Source organism: Zingiber officinale, chromosome 8A (genome assembly GCF_018446385.1).
Source record: "Zingiber officinale cultivar Zhangliang chromosome 8A, Zo_v1.1, whole genome shotgun sequence".
NCBI classification, from domain to species: domain Eukaryota; kingdom Viridiplantae; phylum Streptophyta; class Magnoliopsida; order Zingiberales; family Zingiberaceae; genus Zingiber; species Zingiber officinale.
Genome location: NC_056000.1, coordinates 39,452,739 through 39,468,341, shown reverse-complemented (window position 1 = coordinate 39,468,341; position 15,603 = coordinate 39,452,739). Strand labels below are relative to the sequence as shown.

The following is a 15,603-nucleotide window of genomic DNA, read 5'->3' as shown; positions in this document are numbered from 1 at the left end:
GGTGATACCCACTCTTTTGTGTCGATTTCTTTTGCCAAATTTAACAAGTACCCACTTGCCTGAATTATTCTAAGTTCGAGGACGAACTTTTTATAAGGTATGGGGGATTGTAACGACCCAATTTTCCTCATTAAGAGTTTTAAAAGTTCTTAAAAATATTTAGAAATGCCATAGAAATATTCTAGGGATTTTTAAAAAATTTTAGCGTATTTTTATGTAATTTTTGGAGTTAGTTTGATATTTTTACCAAGAGGAAGAAGTTTAAAAAAAAAAGAAAAGAAAAAGAATATGTTGGAGTCGGGTTTTGAACCCAAGATCTCGGACCCGAATCCGAGTCTTAACCGAACTCAGACAACCAGCTGATCCATGGTTGTTTTGTTATAATTTAAGGGAATTAAATATAGTTAAGCAGTCTTAAGAAACGAAATAAAATTTCCGTTTAAAAAGGAGTCGAGGGCGGCTCGAACCCGAGACCTTCGGGAATCTGCCTTTCCAGCTGACCAAGCGATGTTTCGTGAACAAATCAATCACGAATTGGTCTTAAGCTATAACCCTAGATTATAAAAGGATAAGTAAGAGAGGGGTTAAGTTATTTTTCTTTTCTCTCTTTTCCTCTTCTCCTCTCTCGCGTCGGCGACTCCCCTTGAGCGGAAAACAGAGGCGAGTTTAGGGCTCATCTCCGGCGCCGGCCAAGGGGTCTTTCCGTGAGATCTTCACGGATCCGAGCTCTTCTCGTCGAAGAGAAGACGCGGGCACAGAAGGAAGGCCGAGATCGTGGGCTCCTCCGAACCCTAGAAGGGATTTTTGCCGGCTGTGAGTTCAAGAACAGTAAGGTAAGCGTTTTCTCACCTACGGTAGGAGTAGTTCGGATTTTTGTTAGCTTCTTGTTTCTCTCGGAGCTTATTGAAAACCCTAGAGTAGTTTTGGGTTTAGATGCAGTGTGGTTGGATTTGAATCCTATTTTGGTTTCTAGCGCGCTATGTTTTGTGAATTTTATTCGATGACCATGGGATTCATTGATTCTGCCGTGACCTTCAAAGAAAGACCAGGATGGGTAAAGTTCAAACGTATGGTTTTATACCTCAAGCTTTATAACTTGAATTCAGATTTTAGTTGTGGAGAATTGAGGATGTTGGAATTTTGTTTTTCCTTGCTTCCGGATTAGATTAGCCTCCTTTTAGTTGTTGGAAGCATGCCTGATGAATATGGTTGCATTTTTTTGGCTTTCGGAATACACTGGACAGATGTAGCTTGTTAGAGATTTGGGAGTAGGATCGAGGTTTGCCTTCTCCTTTGCATTACAGCTGTGGCATGTCATAAGACCTCCTGTTGCCATGACACATGGTGTAAAGAACAGATATAGTTTGGGTTTGCAGCAGTCCGTGACTTTGTTTTCTTCTTTACTCCCTTGCCAAGCATGAACAATCCTTCTTGTAGCATTAGGGTTTTGAATTTATGCTGTGAATATAACCAGCCTTGTATTTGAAAGCATTGTAGATTGAGCTTTGGGTTTCCTTAAATAAATAGGAACAACTAAAAGAGTGAATCTTTCGAATTGGTCACCTTTAACCTCTGTTGTATAGGCTGGTATTCAAGATTTTTGTTTGCTTTATTTTCTCGGTCGTTTATGCCATAACAGAGATAATAAATTGGTCACACTAATAGTAGTGATAATATCAAATGTTTTGGAGTTAATGGTGTGACTAGTGGCACCATTAAATATGTAACTGACAAATATTTCTCAGTTAACATATCATCCTGATGTATTTAGAATAACTGCAATGATATCAGTATGTATATCATTATGAAAGTCAATAACAATTTGTAGTTCCTTTATAAAGAGATTTATTAGTCATTTGTTATCATTATGCAATACCACTCTTCATAAACACAAGTTTATATATGTATCTTCGAATCAATACAGTAATATATGATAACTTGTCAATTAGTTCCTCTTCTTGACATCTACTCAGATAACTTTTCCTTATGCTTTGCTTTGTTGGAAACAGTTTAGAAGTGTAAACCTATTAAGTGCAGATTTTTGCATTTTGTAGCAGTGCAGATTTTTATAAGTATTGTTTGAAAATTTTGATAAGTGTTGCATGCAGAACTCCAATTTTAGAACAGAGTTTTATTAAGCTTATATGCAGATTTTTGTTAAACATTTTAGTTTTAAAGAAGCATTATTTTGTTAGAAGTATTAACAAGTATAAGAAAGATAAAGAAAAGAAATAAAAAGGTCAAGGCCTTAATTAAGTAGATCCCAAAGTCAAGACTTTAGGGATTTTGGCACATAATGTGCTTATTAAAATACCGAGACATTATATATTAGAAGTATTAAAAGATAACAAGTATTTTACTTTTATCAGTGACACTGTACTGGACTCTCAGTTGTCCTTGCGTTGGGCTCCCATAGTCGTCCCTAGGTTTAGATAACCTAGTATGCAGGACTCTCAGTAGTCCTTGGGCTGGGCTCCCATAGTCGGTCCCTAGGTTTAGATAACCTAGTAAACCCTACTAGATTCGGGACCAGCTATCTCGGGTCTAGTTAGGGATGCGCGCATAGCAAGTACAGTTGTCAGGCCCAAGAAGAAGTTGATTATTATTTTGAAGTATTATAAGTATAAGTTTTTGAACAAACAAAATGAGTTTCACATAAGTATAAAGGTATAAAAGAATAAGTTTAGAACAAATGAATTAAGTTTCACTTTGTCTTAAAATAAGCAAGTTTAGTTTTCCTTTTATGCTAGCATGTTATTTAGATTAACTTACTGTTCTTAGAAGAGCATGAGTAGCTTTACATGTTTAACACTTCAGTATGTTTGTTTATTTACTAGTAGATGAGCATGAGTAGTTTTTCTGTTGAGCATTTCGTTTTAGTTTTCAGTATATTCACATGCATATCGAGTTTTTGTGAGTTAGATAGCGCTTACTAAGCATTTTGCTTATAGTTTGCATTTCCTCTTACTACAGATACAGGAAAGGAAAAGATATAGAAAGGAAGGCGTCAAGGAGGTGTTCGAAGGATGTGTGATGCCAGGACTATGGAAGCCTTGGGACTAGGAAAGAAGTTTTAATTTTAGTTTCCGCATTTTAGTTATTGTAAACATTTGAGTTGTATTTTAAGTTCATGTCATTGAGATTATTCTGTTTAGATTGCATGTAGGATGAGTTCAGTTTAGTAAGTAGATATTTGTGTGTTTGATACTTATTTAGCTGCGTGGGTGTTTGATAAATGTACCAGCCGCCTGTGGCTGATGTATACTATGCTTTTATCTTGGTTTATAGTTACCGGTACCTGGGAGACTCTGCCGAAATTTTTCGGTAGGGTTTCCATGTGATTTTTAATCATACCGGTTAAGTAGAGTTAGTAGTCAAGTAACGGTCATCCTTAGAGTGTAGTAGTAGTAGTAAGAAGGGTGGTCGTTACATCATGAGTGTGTTAATCTCCTTGTGTTTAAGATATCGTATGCCCATTAATTAATTGAGTTACTGACAACCCAATTAATTAATATCTGATTCCAAGAATAGTACCACTCAACTTTATTATCATGTCGGGCTAAGTCCACTTGCAGAGTTTACATGATAATCCTTATGAGCTTTCTAGGGGATATCATCAGCCTAAATAATTAGGACACAGATTTCCTCTATAATCAATAACACATCATATAAACAGTACTATTTCCCAACTCATCGGGCCTTTGATTTAACGAATAAATCTCACCCATTGATAAGTTAAAGAAATAAATACTAAGTATACATGCTTGTTATTATATAGGGATTAAGAGGACACGCATCCATAATAATAGAGGTTCTGTTCTTTTATGTAGTCAGTACAAATCAAACAACTTCAAATGGACCTGCTCAATACACACATAGTGTACTAGTGTAATTTTATAGTCAAGACAGAGTAATACCAAATTACACTACAACCGTTCCAATGGTTTTCCCCAATCCATCTTGGTTATGAGTTACTATTTATAATTTATAAGGAACCGATAACATGATCTTCTGTGTGGCACCACACATCATGTTATCTATAATATAAATTAAATAGACAACTGCATTAACATATATATAAATATAAAATGCAAATATTTGACCAAAGTAATTCTCATTTCAAAATATTTCAAAACATATGTTCATACAAAAGCTAGGCTTATAGTATACATCTCAACAAAACCGTTGTCTTTGGCTAAATTCGCAACGATTTCTCTTAAAATCATTGTCTTTATGGTGTTGTCTTTTAACATTTTTGTTGTAGTGTAATCATCATCATCAAAAAATTCTATTTGTTTGTGGGTTTCTTAGTGATAAGAAAACTGAGTTTTTTGTTTGGTTGTTTACAAAGTTCTTAGAAGTGATGTCTAAAGGTGCACTAAACATTATTATCACTTATCAAGATCCTACTATGACAAAAGTTATTACACAAATTTTTCCTAAAACAGTGCATTGATATTATTTATGGCACATATTGAACAAATTTCTAGATAAATTAGACACTTTGACTTTTCGAAACCACTATCACAGCATAAAAAATGTCATTGCAAATTCTATAACACCTAATGATTTTGAGAAGTCATGGGAAGAGACTATCAAGTGTGCTAATTTAGAGAAAAATAATTGGTTGTCCTTGATATATGAATTGCGACATAGATAGGTACCAGCATATTTTAGTCATGTATTTTCTGTAGGAATATCAAGTAGTCAAAGATCTGAAGGCTCATATGCATTTTTTAGAAATATGTCTCAAATAAGAACTCATTAATAGATTTATTACTCATTTTAATAGAGCACTGAGACACCAAAGATATATGAGTTAGTTGTAGATCATATTGATATGAATGATCATCCCAAGGTTAAGACAACCTGGCCAATGGAAACTCAAATGGTTAAGTTGTACACAAAAAAGAAATGATTGAAGTTTCAAAGTGAAATGATCGAGAGATATAGTTATTATGTGCAACAAACATTTACAGGAGTTGCTTTAGCGGTTCACCATATGATGAAATTTTAAAGTTCTTTCTCAAAATCAAGAGTACTTAGGCATGACAAACAAAGGGATTACATATCGTGTAGCTGCACGAAATTTAAGTTTAAGAGCATTCCATATAGACATATGTTAGTTTTTTTTCATATCAACCAAGTGTTTTATTTACCTGATATGTATATACTCAAACAATGGACACGAAATGCAAAAGTTGGAGTAATATATGCTTTAGGGGAGCAAAATTTCATTGATGATCCAGATTTAGAAAGGTATTTGATGTCGAGGTACTTGAGGTTATCCTATAAAGCTTCAGTATTAGTTGATGATGCATCTATAAGTAATGAGAGGACAACCTTCTTGGATGAACAATACGATTGTATCTACAATAAAATGAAAGAGATGTCCCGTAGTACAACATGCAATGATAGAAGTAAAAAAAAAATCATTGATGATGGTCTTAGTATTATTGATCATTCTGTAGTAACAACTAAAGGATGTGGAAAGAGATTGAAATCATCAAACGAGAAATCAACCTCAAATTTCAGGCTTTATCGTGGATGCTGACATCGAGGAGTATCACATGATAAGTGTAACTGTCCCAATTTGCAGCAACGGTATGTGTCGATTCTATTTTGTATTTTTATTATATTTTTTCTTGCAAACATAAATTAATTTTATTATATTTTGTATATGATAATGTATCAATTATCAGATCAATTGAAGATAATAATCATATCGGTTTTAACGATACACATGAACTTGATTTGGGATCTATAGCGGATACTATTAAAATTTTATTTTGTTAAATTATAGTGGTTTATTGTTTATTAAGAAAATGAAATTAATAAATTATATTTATTTTGCTAGTTCTAATAACATGCGATAGGATGGTGTAATTATTTATGGTTGATATACATCTATGTCCTTTCTAACAAATTGTCTTTTTTTCTTTCATTGAAATCTTAGTCTTTAACAAATATTCTTTCTAACAAATTATCTATGCATATTGGCATTTTCCTTCATAATGTAAACACTTACAGGATTATGAATGACATATTATGTGAAAAATTAGTCTTTCTACAATCCTCTTAGGTTAAGGCTTTGTTTATTGAGAATTCTAGAATCTCACGGAGGGATGATTAAATTGTATTCTTGGGCTCCAAACAAAGGGCAACCTGAGTGGAAGACTATTGTCATTATGCAATTTGGAGACTTTGTTTTCAACTGTGTTGTCATGGGTTGTTGATTTTGTTCTTATTTAAGGCATAATTGTCTTGTATGTCTTGCAAGAAAGATGTACAATGTTGGCTTGTGAGGAGGGGGCATAAAACACTAATTTTGCCTAGTTGGTAGTTTCTACCTTCTCTGATATTTTGGTTGAGAATCAATTGACATCTGCCACATCTGTAACATCAATTTGCATCATTACTTTTTGAATTCCTTAATACACATCATGCTATCTCTATAAAATTATTAAGTGGTTGTACTCTGTGTGCCGATCTCTATTGTTAAACTATTACTTTTAGTTGTGTCCTTCTATTAAGTGTTTACTCTGTGAAATCCATTAGTTACATATAAACGAAAAGCTAAAGTGTTACATCTTCTTCCAATAAAAAGTGCAGGGTTAACTAAATGCTAAATGCTAAATACTAGCAAGCATTTAACAACTCTACTTGATCCAAAATTACAAGGGTGACAATTGTGGATGGGGAAAGGTTTAGACTATGGTTTTTAATGCAAAGACTGCAAGCACTCACGTGGGTCTTTAAGAGTCGATCGAGATACATGGCGAAACAAGTACTCAACCGAAGCAAGGAATTATAACAATATATAAGTTGAAATTACAACACCATTATTATTCAACAATGTTTAATGATATAAACTAACAAACCAAGTTTGTGTCCAGAATCACAAACATTTAGCCAGTTATATTACAACACTAAATAACCAGATGAACTAACAATCAAATCAGGATTATCGCTAAGAGAATCAAGTCTAGTATCACTAATATCCTAATGAATTTCGGTACCTTGATTATTCCCGAATTATGTCCATAAGAAGCATGATGTTCACTTTCAATTTTGCAGGATGAACTAGTATCGGTAGTCACCCGCTTTTGCTATCCATGTTGTCCACATCTATAATGTTGTATTCCAAAATTCTTGGTTGATTTAGAAACACACACAAATATTCTATCCACAGTCCCTACATGTTACAGGTTGAAATCTCGTATTGTCGATGTTGTTATAACTTGATGATGTCATGAAATAGCAACCTAATAATCAAAATTTTCATTAATTAGATTAAATTTTTTTACAACATTCATATATTAAAATTTACAACATTCAAATGAATGAAGGGAGTTATATTCATATTCAATCTCTCTTAATTATCACATTCATTACTGGTTGAACACACATTTTCAAGTATAATCAATTTTAAATGCAAGCATAGAATCAAGTGAGACATCTAAACTTACAGCGTGAGTTAATTTTAAAACTTCAACATTCATAGAGCTTCAAAGTACTATATCCTTAGCTAGATCTATTATATCTCAGTAGCTAACATTCTGATCTATTATAACTCAATAGCTAACATTCTAAAAAGAAAAAGCATTCTAGAGAAAAGGAGCAGAGAAGCCACAAAACTTTGAAATCATGCATTACAATCATTCAAATCAATGCTCTAAGTTATCGTACACCTAACGACACATCCATCAAAAAATATATTAAGCAAACAGTAGCAATATCAGAAGAAGCTAAGTTTTACGAAGAGTTAAAAAAATTGAATTTGTAAGGGAGAATCCCCAAGCTCAATCTCTCAGTTCAATTAAATGTTTGGATCATATGTTTGACAAGGCACCAAATGAACTTCCTGCAGCAATAAATGAGAGGAGCTTTTACCAATCAACTTCCTGTTCTGTTGAGGCGAAACTTTAGTTTGGCGGAGAGTGATACCCTAGTTCATCGACGACTGATCACAGACAGGAAGGAGAGGGCTCGTGTCGAAGGAGAGCTCGCCGATTGAGAGAGGGCTCGCGGCAAGGGAGAGCTCGCGGCAGGAGAGGGCTCGTTGCGAGAGAGACTCATAGCTTCAACGAGAGAGGGCAACTAGAGGACAAGAACGTAGCGCATCACCACAAGAGAGCTCGCATCCCAACTTCGGCGAGAGAGCCGATTCGGAGAGGGAGGAGCAACGCGACTAGGGTTCTGCAGAGAGGAAAATGTAAGGAATGGGTTTCTGTGCGTCAAAAGTTTTCTGCACGCATTAGCAACTTCTCACCACAACAGATGACAACATGGAACTTGTCACATCACCAAACCGCACAAAACCACAGGACTATCATCACAGGAGATGAAAACTGATAAATAAATAAATAAATAAATATATATATATATATATATATATATATATATATATATATATATATAGACACCTCCAATCATTGGAAAAGTTGCTGAGATTAGTGAATATTACTATTGATGAGAAAACAACCCACATGTTAACATAGCCATCATAAAGTGAATCACTCAGGAAAATCCACAATCCTAGATTATTTATGGAACTTAACTCAAGAACAAACAAACCCAAGGGTAAGTGTTTGTCGATGAAATGTCAAAGATGACTCCACTTTCATTCAAGTTGCATAACTAAAACATATATGATGAGCTACATAAAGAATAATAACATGTGAAAACCAGCCATAGCTTCTAGATTGAAACATCAACTTCAGATAGAAAATTAGGAACAAGTTCTTTTATTATAGCATAAACAGAAGTTACAAATGCAAGATCTATCAACAGGTTCAGAAATTTTTTCTGTCCATTGAAAATAGAACCTAAATAGAGCAGTGCCTAGTTAATTAATAGGAGGATATGTCATGTTTGGCAACCTTTGGCCATGAACGAACGAACTGAATACGCGAAGAGCTCTAGCTGGTTGCGCAAATGGAACCATGTGAGATGCACCTCTTACAGTCGCAAAAGTTAACAGGTTACCATACTCAGTCACCCAGCCACCAACCTTGCAAATCATAATGAGAAGAATGCCCATTAGTATGGATACAATATTTCCAGATCTTCGTTATCGCTCAACTAGGACCATTCACTCGTAATCTCCAAGAACAAGTTGCAACTTAATTGTCATTTTGATAACAACATGCATTTGGTGTTTTCATTACCTGACCATTGTGTAGCCAGGCACTGTAAGGGACAGTAATGTCAAATTTTAGGTCATGTGCCAATTCCCGAACTAGTGTTCTAGACCCGAGAAGAGGAACAACTGAATCTTGGTCACCACTGTAGAGTAGAGAACAAGAAGCAAATGATAAAGATATCACAATGAAGAGAGGCTGATACTAGAATGTTTAGGACTATGATATTGATAAAAAAAAAAAAGACTTTACCTGAAAATCCAGACTGGTATTTCATGCTTTACTATTCTGTTCAGCAATGGCAAGATGTTGATGTTTCCATCCGCGTCACTGTAGTTGAGGAGGCTGGTAGAATCAAAATCAGCAAAGAGTCAAGAAAGTATTAAGCATAGTTGTTAAAGCTTATTATCGATATGTTTCTATTGTCGATCTGACATGCACAAGTAAATGGGTTCGTAGCCAGATGAGTACAAGTGACATTCAGACATAGGGTATGAGTGATTCACTTGAAGCAGATGAGACTCAACTGAGATGGTTTATATTCTTGCCAAGGCAATACAACATGCCTAGAGTCGATTTAGTTTGGCTGAAGTGCTTCACTAGACTACATGAGTTTGAGCGTCCATTTTCCTAGAGCAATTGAGGTCACATGTAGCCAATACGATACATGAATTCTCCAATGCACGTATCAGAATCTATTAATTTCATGAAAACAACTAAAAAGAATTCTACAAAATAATATCTACAACTTACCCGCTGCACATATTCCAAGAATATGGCAATTTTGTCCTGTTGGCATGGAGAGCCAGCTGAACTTCTGGGAGATTGAAATAGAACCTCCTTTCCAATGACATACACACATCTACCCCGACACTCATCTTTGTAACCTGAGGTTGGCAATCAAGCAAATGCAATAAGAATTCAAGTGATCATGACTTTTTCAGTAGTGAAACTAGAAGATTCGGGGAATAGTTTGAACAGAAAATATACATATTTTCGTAATCTCAATTCCTGCTCCATGATTGCTGGATAACAAACATCTAGAATCACATCATATTCATTGATGTAATCTCCGACAATAGCATTTGCCTTCTCAATGGCATCATTGCATACTTTGCTAACATTGTGGGGAGTACCAAAGGTATAGTCTTCAAAATCGCATTGATTCATGATTGTCAGGCCTATCTCATCAGAAATCATACCGTGCGACCAAAAGAACTCATAGGTCGCTGGAGCATCCCTATCAAGCTTCAGAAGTGGATTGCCAATCTGAGTCATGAGAGAGCTTTTTGTGTTTAAATTTTTTTTAACTGTATATACAAAGACATTGAACAATCCGTTAGAGAAATCATTTTCTTACAGCAACTCCTTTAATCTTGAATTTGAACCCTGTAGAATGTTGATTATGATTGAGAAGAACATTTGCCAGTTGTGGTATGTAGTGCCCTAAAACAATTTAAAAAACAGTGAAGAACTACAGCAAAACAAGAGAATTTTGTAAAGGTGTTCAGTTGTTGACCTGCATAGCTTTCTCCAGTGAGAAACAAATCCCTCGATTTTAACTCCGGAAACTTGTCATACCATCGTAACAGGAATTCATACATGTCATTGGCTTCCAATTTTAGATAAAAATTATCAGACAAGATATGGACGGGAGATAATGTTCTTGGTTAACAGAACATTAGCAAGCAGATACTAACATAACTACGAGCGACAAAATAAAGAACGAGGTTTAGTATTTGAGTTTAAAACCTACCACTTGATTCATCCCCGCAAGTATAGTCAGAAGTTGTACTCGAGTAAGACCATCCAACTCCGGCAGGAGATTCGACAAAAAGAAGATTTGATACTATGATATTGAGGCATAAACATCAATAAGTTGACAGAAAATGTCCTACACTGGCAAAAAAAAAAAAAATAACAGCACCTTTGTTCCAGGAATCTTTGTTCCTACGGAGACCTCGGCCATTGCCCTTTGGAAAGAATGGACCTAACTCAGTAAAAGCACCACCTCCAATCGATGAGCAACCTGGACCTGCATATAGCATCAATTTTAGATGCTATTAGCTCTAATCCATTTCAAGTTATGGCAATTTGGCAAGAAAAATTCATTCAAAAGATGACGCAAAGACATTATTTGATTTGGTGGAACTTGAGGCCAAGACAAAAAACAACATACCCAAGGCGAAGTAAATAACCATTTTGGACCTTTCAGGGGCATCATCAGAAGAAATCATGTATCCTGAATCATAGGGACATCAGCAGCAGGCTTGTACATATCCTAACCACTTGGAATTAGTTATATGAATAGTATCCCATATCGGATATTCAAGGGTATATGATTTTAGTATATTGACTAATATTTTGTTTGAACTTGAACATTCCACTCTAATAATATACTCACTTTTTTCTAACCATTTAATATCTCTGTCTTCCCTTTGTTTTTAGTTGACATTAGGTATCCAACTTATGTCAACTAATCTCGATGGTAACCGACCCAGCCTCATAGAAGTTTTCCACCGGCCATGGAAATCAAGGTGTCATGCCGTTGCACCATTGCCCCAGGAGCATCTTTGTCTTCTTTGAACATTACCATCTTAATATCTATTCACTCATTTTTATCATCTATTTGACTAACACCTAATTGATGAAATTATTTCTTTCACTCTCGAATAATAGTCTTGTTAATGAAATTATTTCTTTGTTATAATCACCATGACACAGATATGTTTACTTAAATTTAGTTTAATATTTCTTTATCATAAGGTAAGTTCACGCATCATTCCATTCCCTCAATTGCACCAATTACACGATATGAGATTTGAGAGTAGCCAGCATAAGATACTTCAAGGATTCTTTCGAACTCTTGAACTTTAGGAATTAATGGCTGCAACAAGGCTCCTCACATGTGTGTTAGCCAAATTACGTAGGAGTATCCATATAACCGAATCCATATTTTGTTAGCATCTTTTTATTGTTGTATCTTTTTGTGTTTGTTATTTTGATTGTATTTATATCTCTTATATTAACAAACACAAAAAAGTTTTTTAACCGCTACCTTTACTATTAGTATTGTACTTGCAAGGATAAAATATTGGCATAAGACGTTGTAGCTAACTACACTTAGTGTGGAATAATTATGGGATGGGTGACCTCCTTAAAAGCTCTACTTCAGAGTTAGATTCTATAATGAGACCAAATCGTGTTTGTCTTTGACACACCACCTTGATGTTTCCTAGTACATAGTATGTTAGTTGCAAACACAATCAACTATGATGTTGCTTCTCTTACTTAGAAGGGTATTTAGTTACATAGTAAAAACTAGAGATGCTTTCTCTTTCCTTTCAGATTTCTTCATTTGAAATGCTAAAGCCCCTTCATCTTCAACCAAAATATTGCTTTCATGTAAAAACAAGGGAGCAAGCAAGAATGTCTGTCTAGTAACTTTGAAAAAGTGCATGAATCTTTAAGTCAAAAATGCTAAACGTGAGAATGTTATGGTTATGGTGGCAAATCATCCAAAGAGATCAAACAATGCATGACACTTGGGATGCAATTAATCTACCAAGGGACTAGATTTCTCGACAACAAAAGTAAAGAGAAAGCAGCTTGCTTTTTCTTTTGAGAAAAACTAAGCAAACTGTAGGCCAACCAAGCAGTGTAAGCTCATAAAGTATGCTTTCCCAAGCAATGCAACAGTGAGTAATAAACTAGTAAAGCTTTAGCCCCTGGCACTCCTTCAAATGAACAACCTCGTTCATCTTTATCCGGATGAAGGGCAATAAAGATCGAGTGCCATGAGAGATCATATGGAGCAAAACAACGGGAGAAACAAGCAATAGTGGCACAAAGATTCGATCTTGACAGGAGAGGCGGAGAGACACAAACCTCCGTTGAGCCAAAGAGTGAGAGGCTTCTTGTTGGCGACGCCGTCGGCCTCGGCGAAGTAGTAGAACAGGCTCCTCCCTGCCTGCACGTCCACCTCCACGTACCCCGCGAACTGCCTGAACCTCACCCTCGGCTGGCCGGGCAACCTCTCCACCAGGTCCTCGCTTGGAAACCCCTCCGCCATCGCCACCACGGCCACCAGTACGACAACCACAACCGCCTCCACTGCCCACAGCCGCTCCATGAGGCGAACTCCTGAGAGAAAGACCACGACTTTGGCTTTGAGGTTTTGAGGCGCGTAGAATACGGGGGCCAGAAGGAGTAAATGCTGCGGAGTAGTAGGTGAGGAAGGGAAGACTTGCGATAAAAGCTTCTGCCGCGATCAGTGACCAGTGGCCAGTGAACAGCTTGCTTGCAGTGGGCAAGCAGAGCAGGGCCGAAGCAGAGGTGGCAGGCAGTCATTTAACGTTACGGGACACCGCGCCATAAAGAGAGAGAGGCGGCAGGGGGAAAAAAAAAAAGAAAGAGAAATAGCCGTTGGAGACAAATTAGGTTTTACTCAGAGGGAGGAGCTTCATGGCTCCGCCAACTGCAAGAAAAAGACAATGGCAAAGGGGAGGTAGGGAAGGAGTGGCTCAAAGCGCGTGTTGAGGTAATGATAAGCAAGCAGTTTGCCAAGGATGATGGCAGAGGAAGGCTGTGTATATGAGTATGGTCCTGTCTGGCCTTTTCTGGGTGGAGAGACGAGCGTTTCTGGTCAAAGGAAAAACGTAGGGCAGGGAGGCATGCAGCAAGGTCCATGGTGTGCTGAGGGAGGCCTAATGAGGAAGATTTGACGTGTGTGATGAGGTAAATAGAGCATGCACGCAGGCATGATGATGATGATAATTTACGGGAGCGGAAAGAGGATTTATGTGATGATGTGATGATGGGTAGAACTAGAAGTGGAGGGAATATGATTTTGATTTGATGGTCAAGATACTTTTGATCTGTCGTAAATATATTGATAAGTACAGTTTTTTATATAAAACATATTGTTAATTTTATATATATATATATATATATAATTCTTTAAACTTAGTAACAATCATTTCAACTATTTGAAAATTACTTTAGATTGCATAATAATATAGGGTAGATATTAATTCTCGACCAATGTATATCATAAAAAAAATTTAATTTGCTTATTCGACAAGTTTTACATTACCTTCGTATTATTTTAAATATATTTCTCATAATTTTTTTTTCAATAGATGTAATCTTGATTTCCACTATAATATTCTTATTTTTTATCTTATTCATCTCGTATGTTTGTACGTCCAATTTAATATCATCATTCTTATCTTTACAATTTTCATTTTCTATTTATGTATTCGAGTCATAATTAATATTCATATAATATAGCATGTTTAATCGTCTTTTTAGAACACTCTTATAAATTTCAAAGCTACTTTACAATTACATTGACGTTATCCTCTATTTCAACCATTTTTCTTATATTCTATATAAGATATTTTTCTCCACCTCTCTATCATTTTACAAAAATAATCATAAATACTTAAATCTCTCATTTATAAATAACTCGACATCTCTTATCTTAATAATTATCTTATTACATTTAATATCATTAAAATTAAATTTCATATATTTGTTCTTTACTCTACTAAACTTAAAAAAATTCGCTTCTAGTATTTTCTGTCAAAATTCGAATTAAGCATTTAATCATTCACTATTTCATCTAAAAAAAAATTATCCACAAATAACATACACTATTATAACATGTCTTGGATGTATCCAATAAGTTTATTAATGTCTTGGATGTATCCAGTAAATTCATCTATAATTAGTATAAAAAATAAGGACTTAAAGTTGATATTTGATGTAACCTTATTTTTATAAAAAACACTTTAGTTTATCCGCTTGAAATCTTCACTTTTAGCACTACATCCTAATATATATCCTTAATTATTCAATATACACTATGTTGGGTCACTTCAGAGTTAGAGAGGGGGGGTGAATAGCTTCTCGCGCTTCGATGATGATGATTTGCAGCAAAATAGAGTGTCGTGTAAGCACTCTATCATTTGAACTCGCGGTCGTCTTTATGTTTGCGTTTTTAGGACTCTCAATTGATTAGGCATGCTCCCAATCGATTGTCACGTCAAATCCCAGCAATCTCAACCGTCCAAACCCTACATCCTGCAAAACAATCATATTCCAATCGATCAATTGATCGATTGGGGAGGCTTTGATCGATCGACCGATTGATTCAGAGTGCATCTGTGCTCTCGCAAATAAACCCAGAATCAATTGACCTATTGATTTAGGCTACCTCACAACCTCATGAGAAAATAAGCCTCAATCGATTTTTGGGTCTAAGCCTAACTTTTAAAAAATATCCCTAATATGCGTTCCTATTCTTTAGTTCCATAATAACTTTTTTCTAATTAAATCAATACATTAAAGATAATATTAAAAAACTAAACAATACACAATAGTCAAAATATTTATATCGCAATCAAATAATAAGATAAATATATCCAAAATAATCAATAAAAAATAAATCGCCTTA

General features: G+C 35.3%; 1 protein-coding gene across 1 annotated transcript; it reads right to left on the bottom strand.

The window, feature by feature from the left end:
• Positions 1–8,729: 8,729 nt before the first annotated feature.
• Positions 8,730–13,559, bottom strand: LOC122011421 (serine carboxypeptidase-like 42). The gene is made up of 10 exons (XM_042567811.1): positions 13,032–13,559; positions 11,071–11,178; positions 10,900–10,992; positions 10,663–10,755; positions 10,504–10,589; positions 10,134–10,412; positions 9,897–10,030; positions 9,396–9,488; positions 9,171–9,288; positions 8,730–9,013 (listed from the first exon to the last, which is right to left on the bottom strand). The coding sequence occupies exons 1-10, from the start codon at positions 13,273–13,275 to the stop codon at positions 8,849–8,851; spliced, it is 1,413 nt and encodes a 470-aa protein (XP_042423745.1). The 5' UTR covers positions 13,276–13,559; the 3' UTR covers positions 8,730–8,848.
• Positions 13,560–15,603: the final 2,044 nt, after the last annotated feature.

Excerpts from the sequence above, each read along its gene's own strand:
- LOC122011421 (XM_042567811.1), bottom strand. The coding sequence starts at position 13,275 with ATGGAGCGGCTGTGGGCAGTGGAGGCGGTTGTGGTTGTCGTACTGGTG. Across the intron at positions 10,031-10,133 it reads AATTGAGATTACGAAAATAT|GTTACAAAGATGAGTGTCGG; the intron begins GTATATTTTCTG and ends TGCCAACCTCAG. Across the intron at positions 9,489-9,896 it reads TCTTGGAATATGTGCAGCGG|CCTCCTCAACTACAGTGACG; the intron begins GTAAGTTGTAGA and ends TGATTCTACCAG.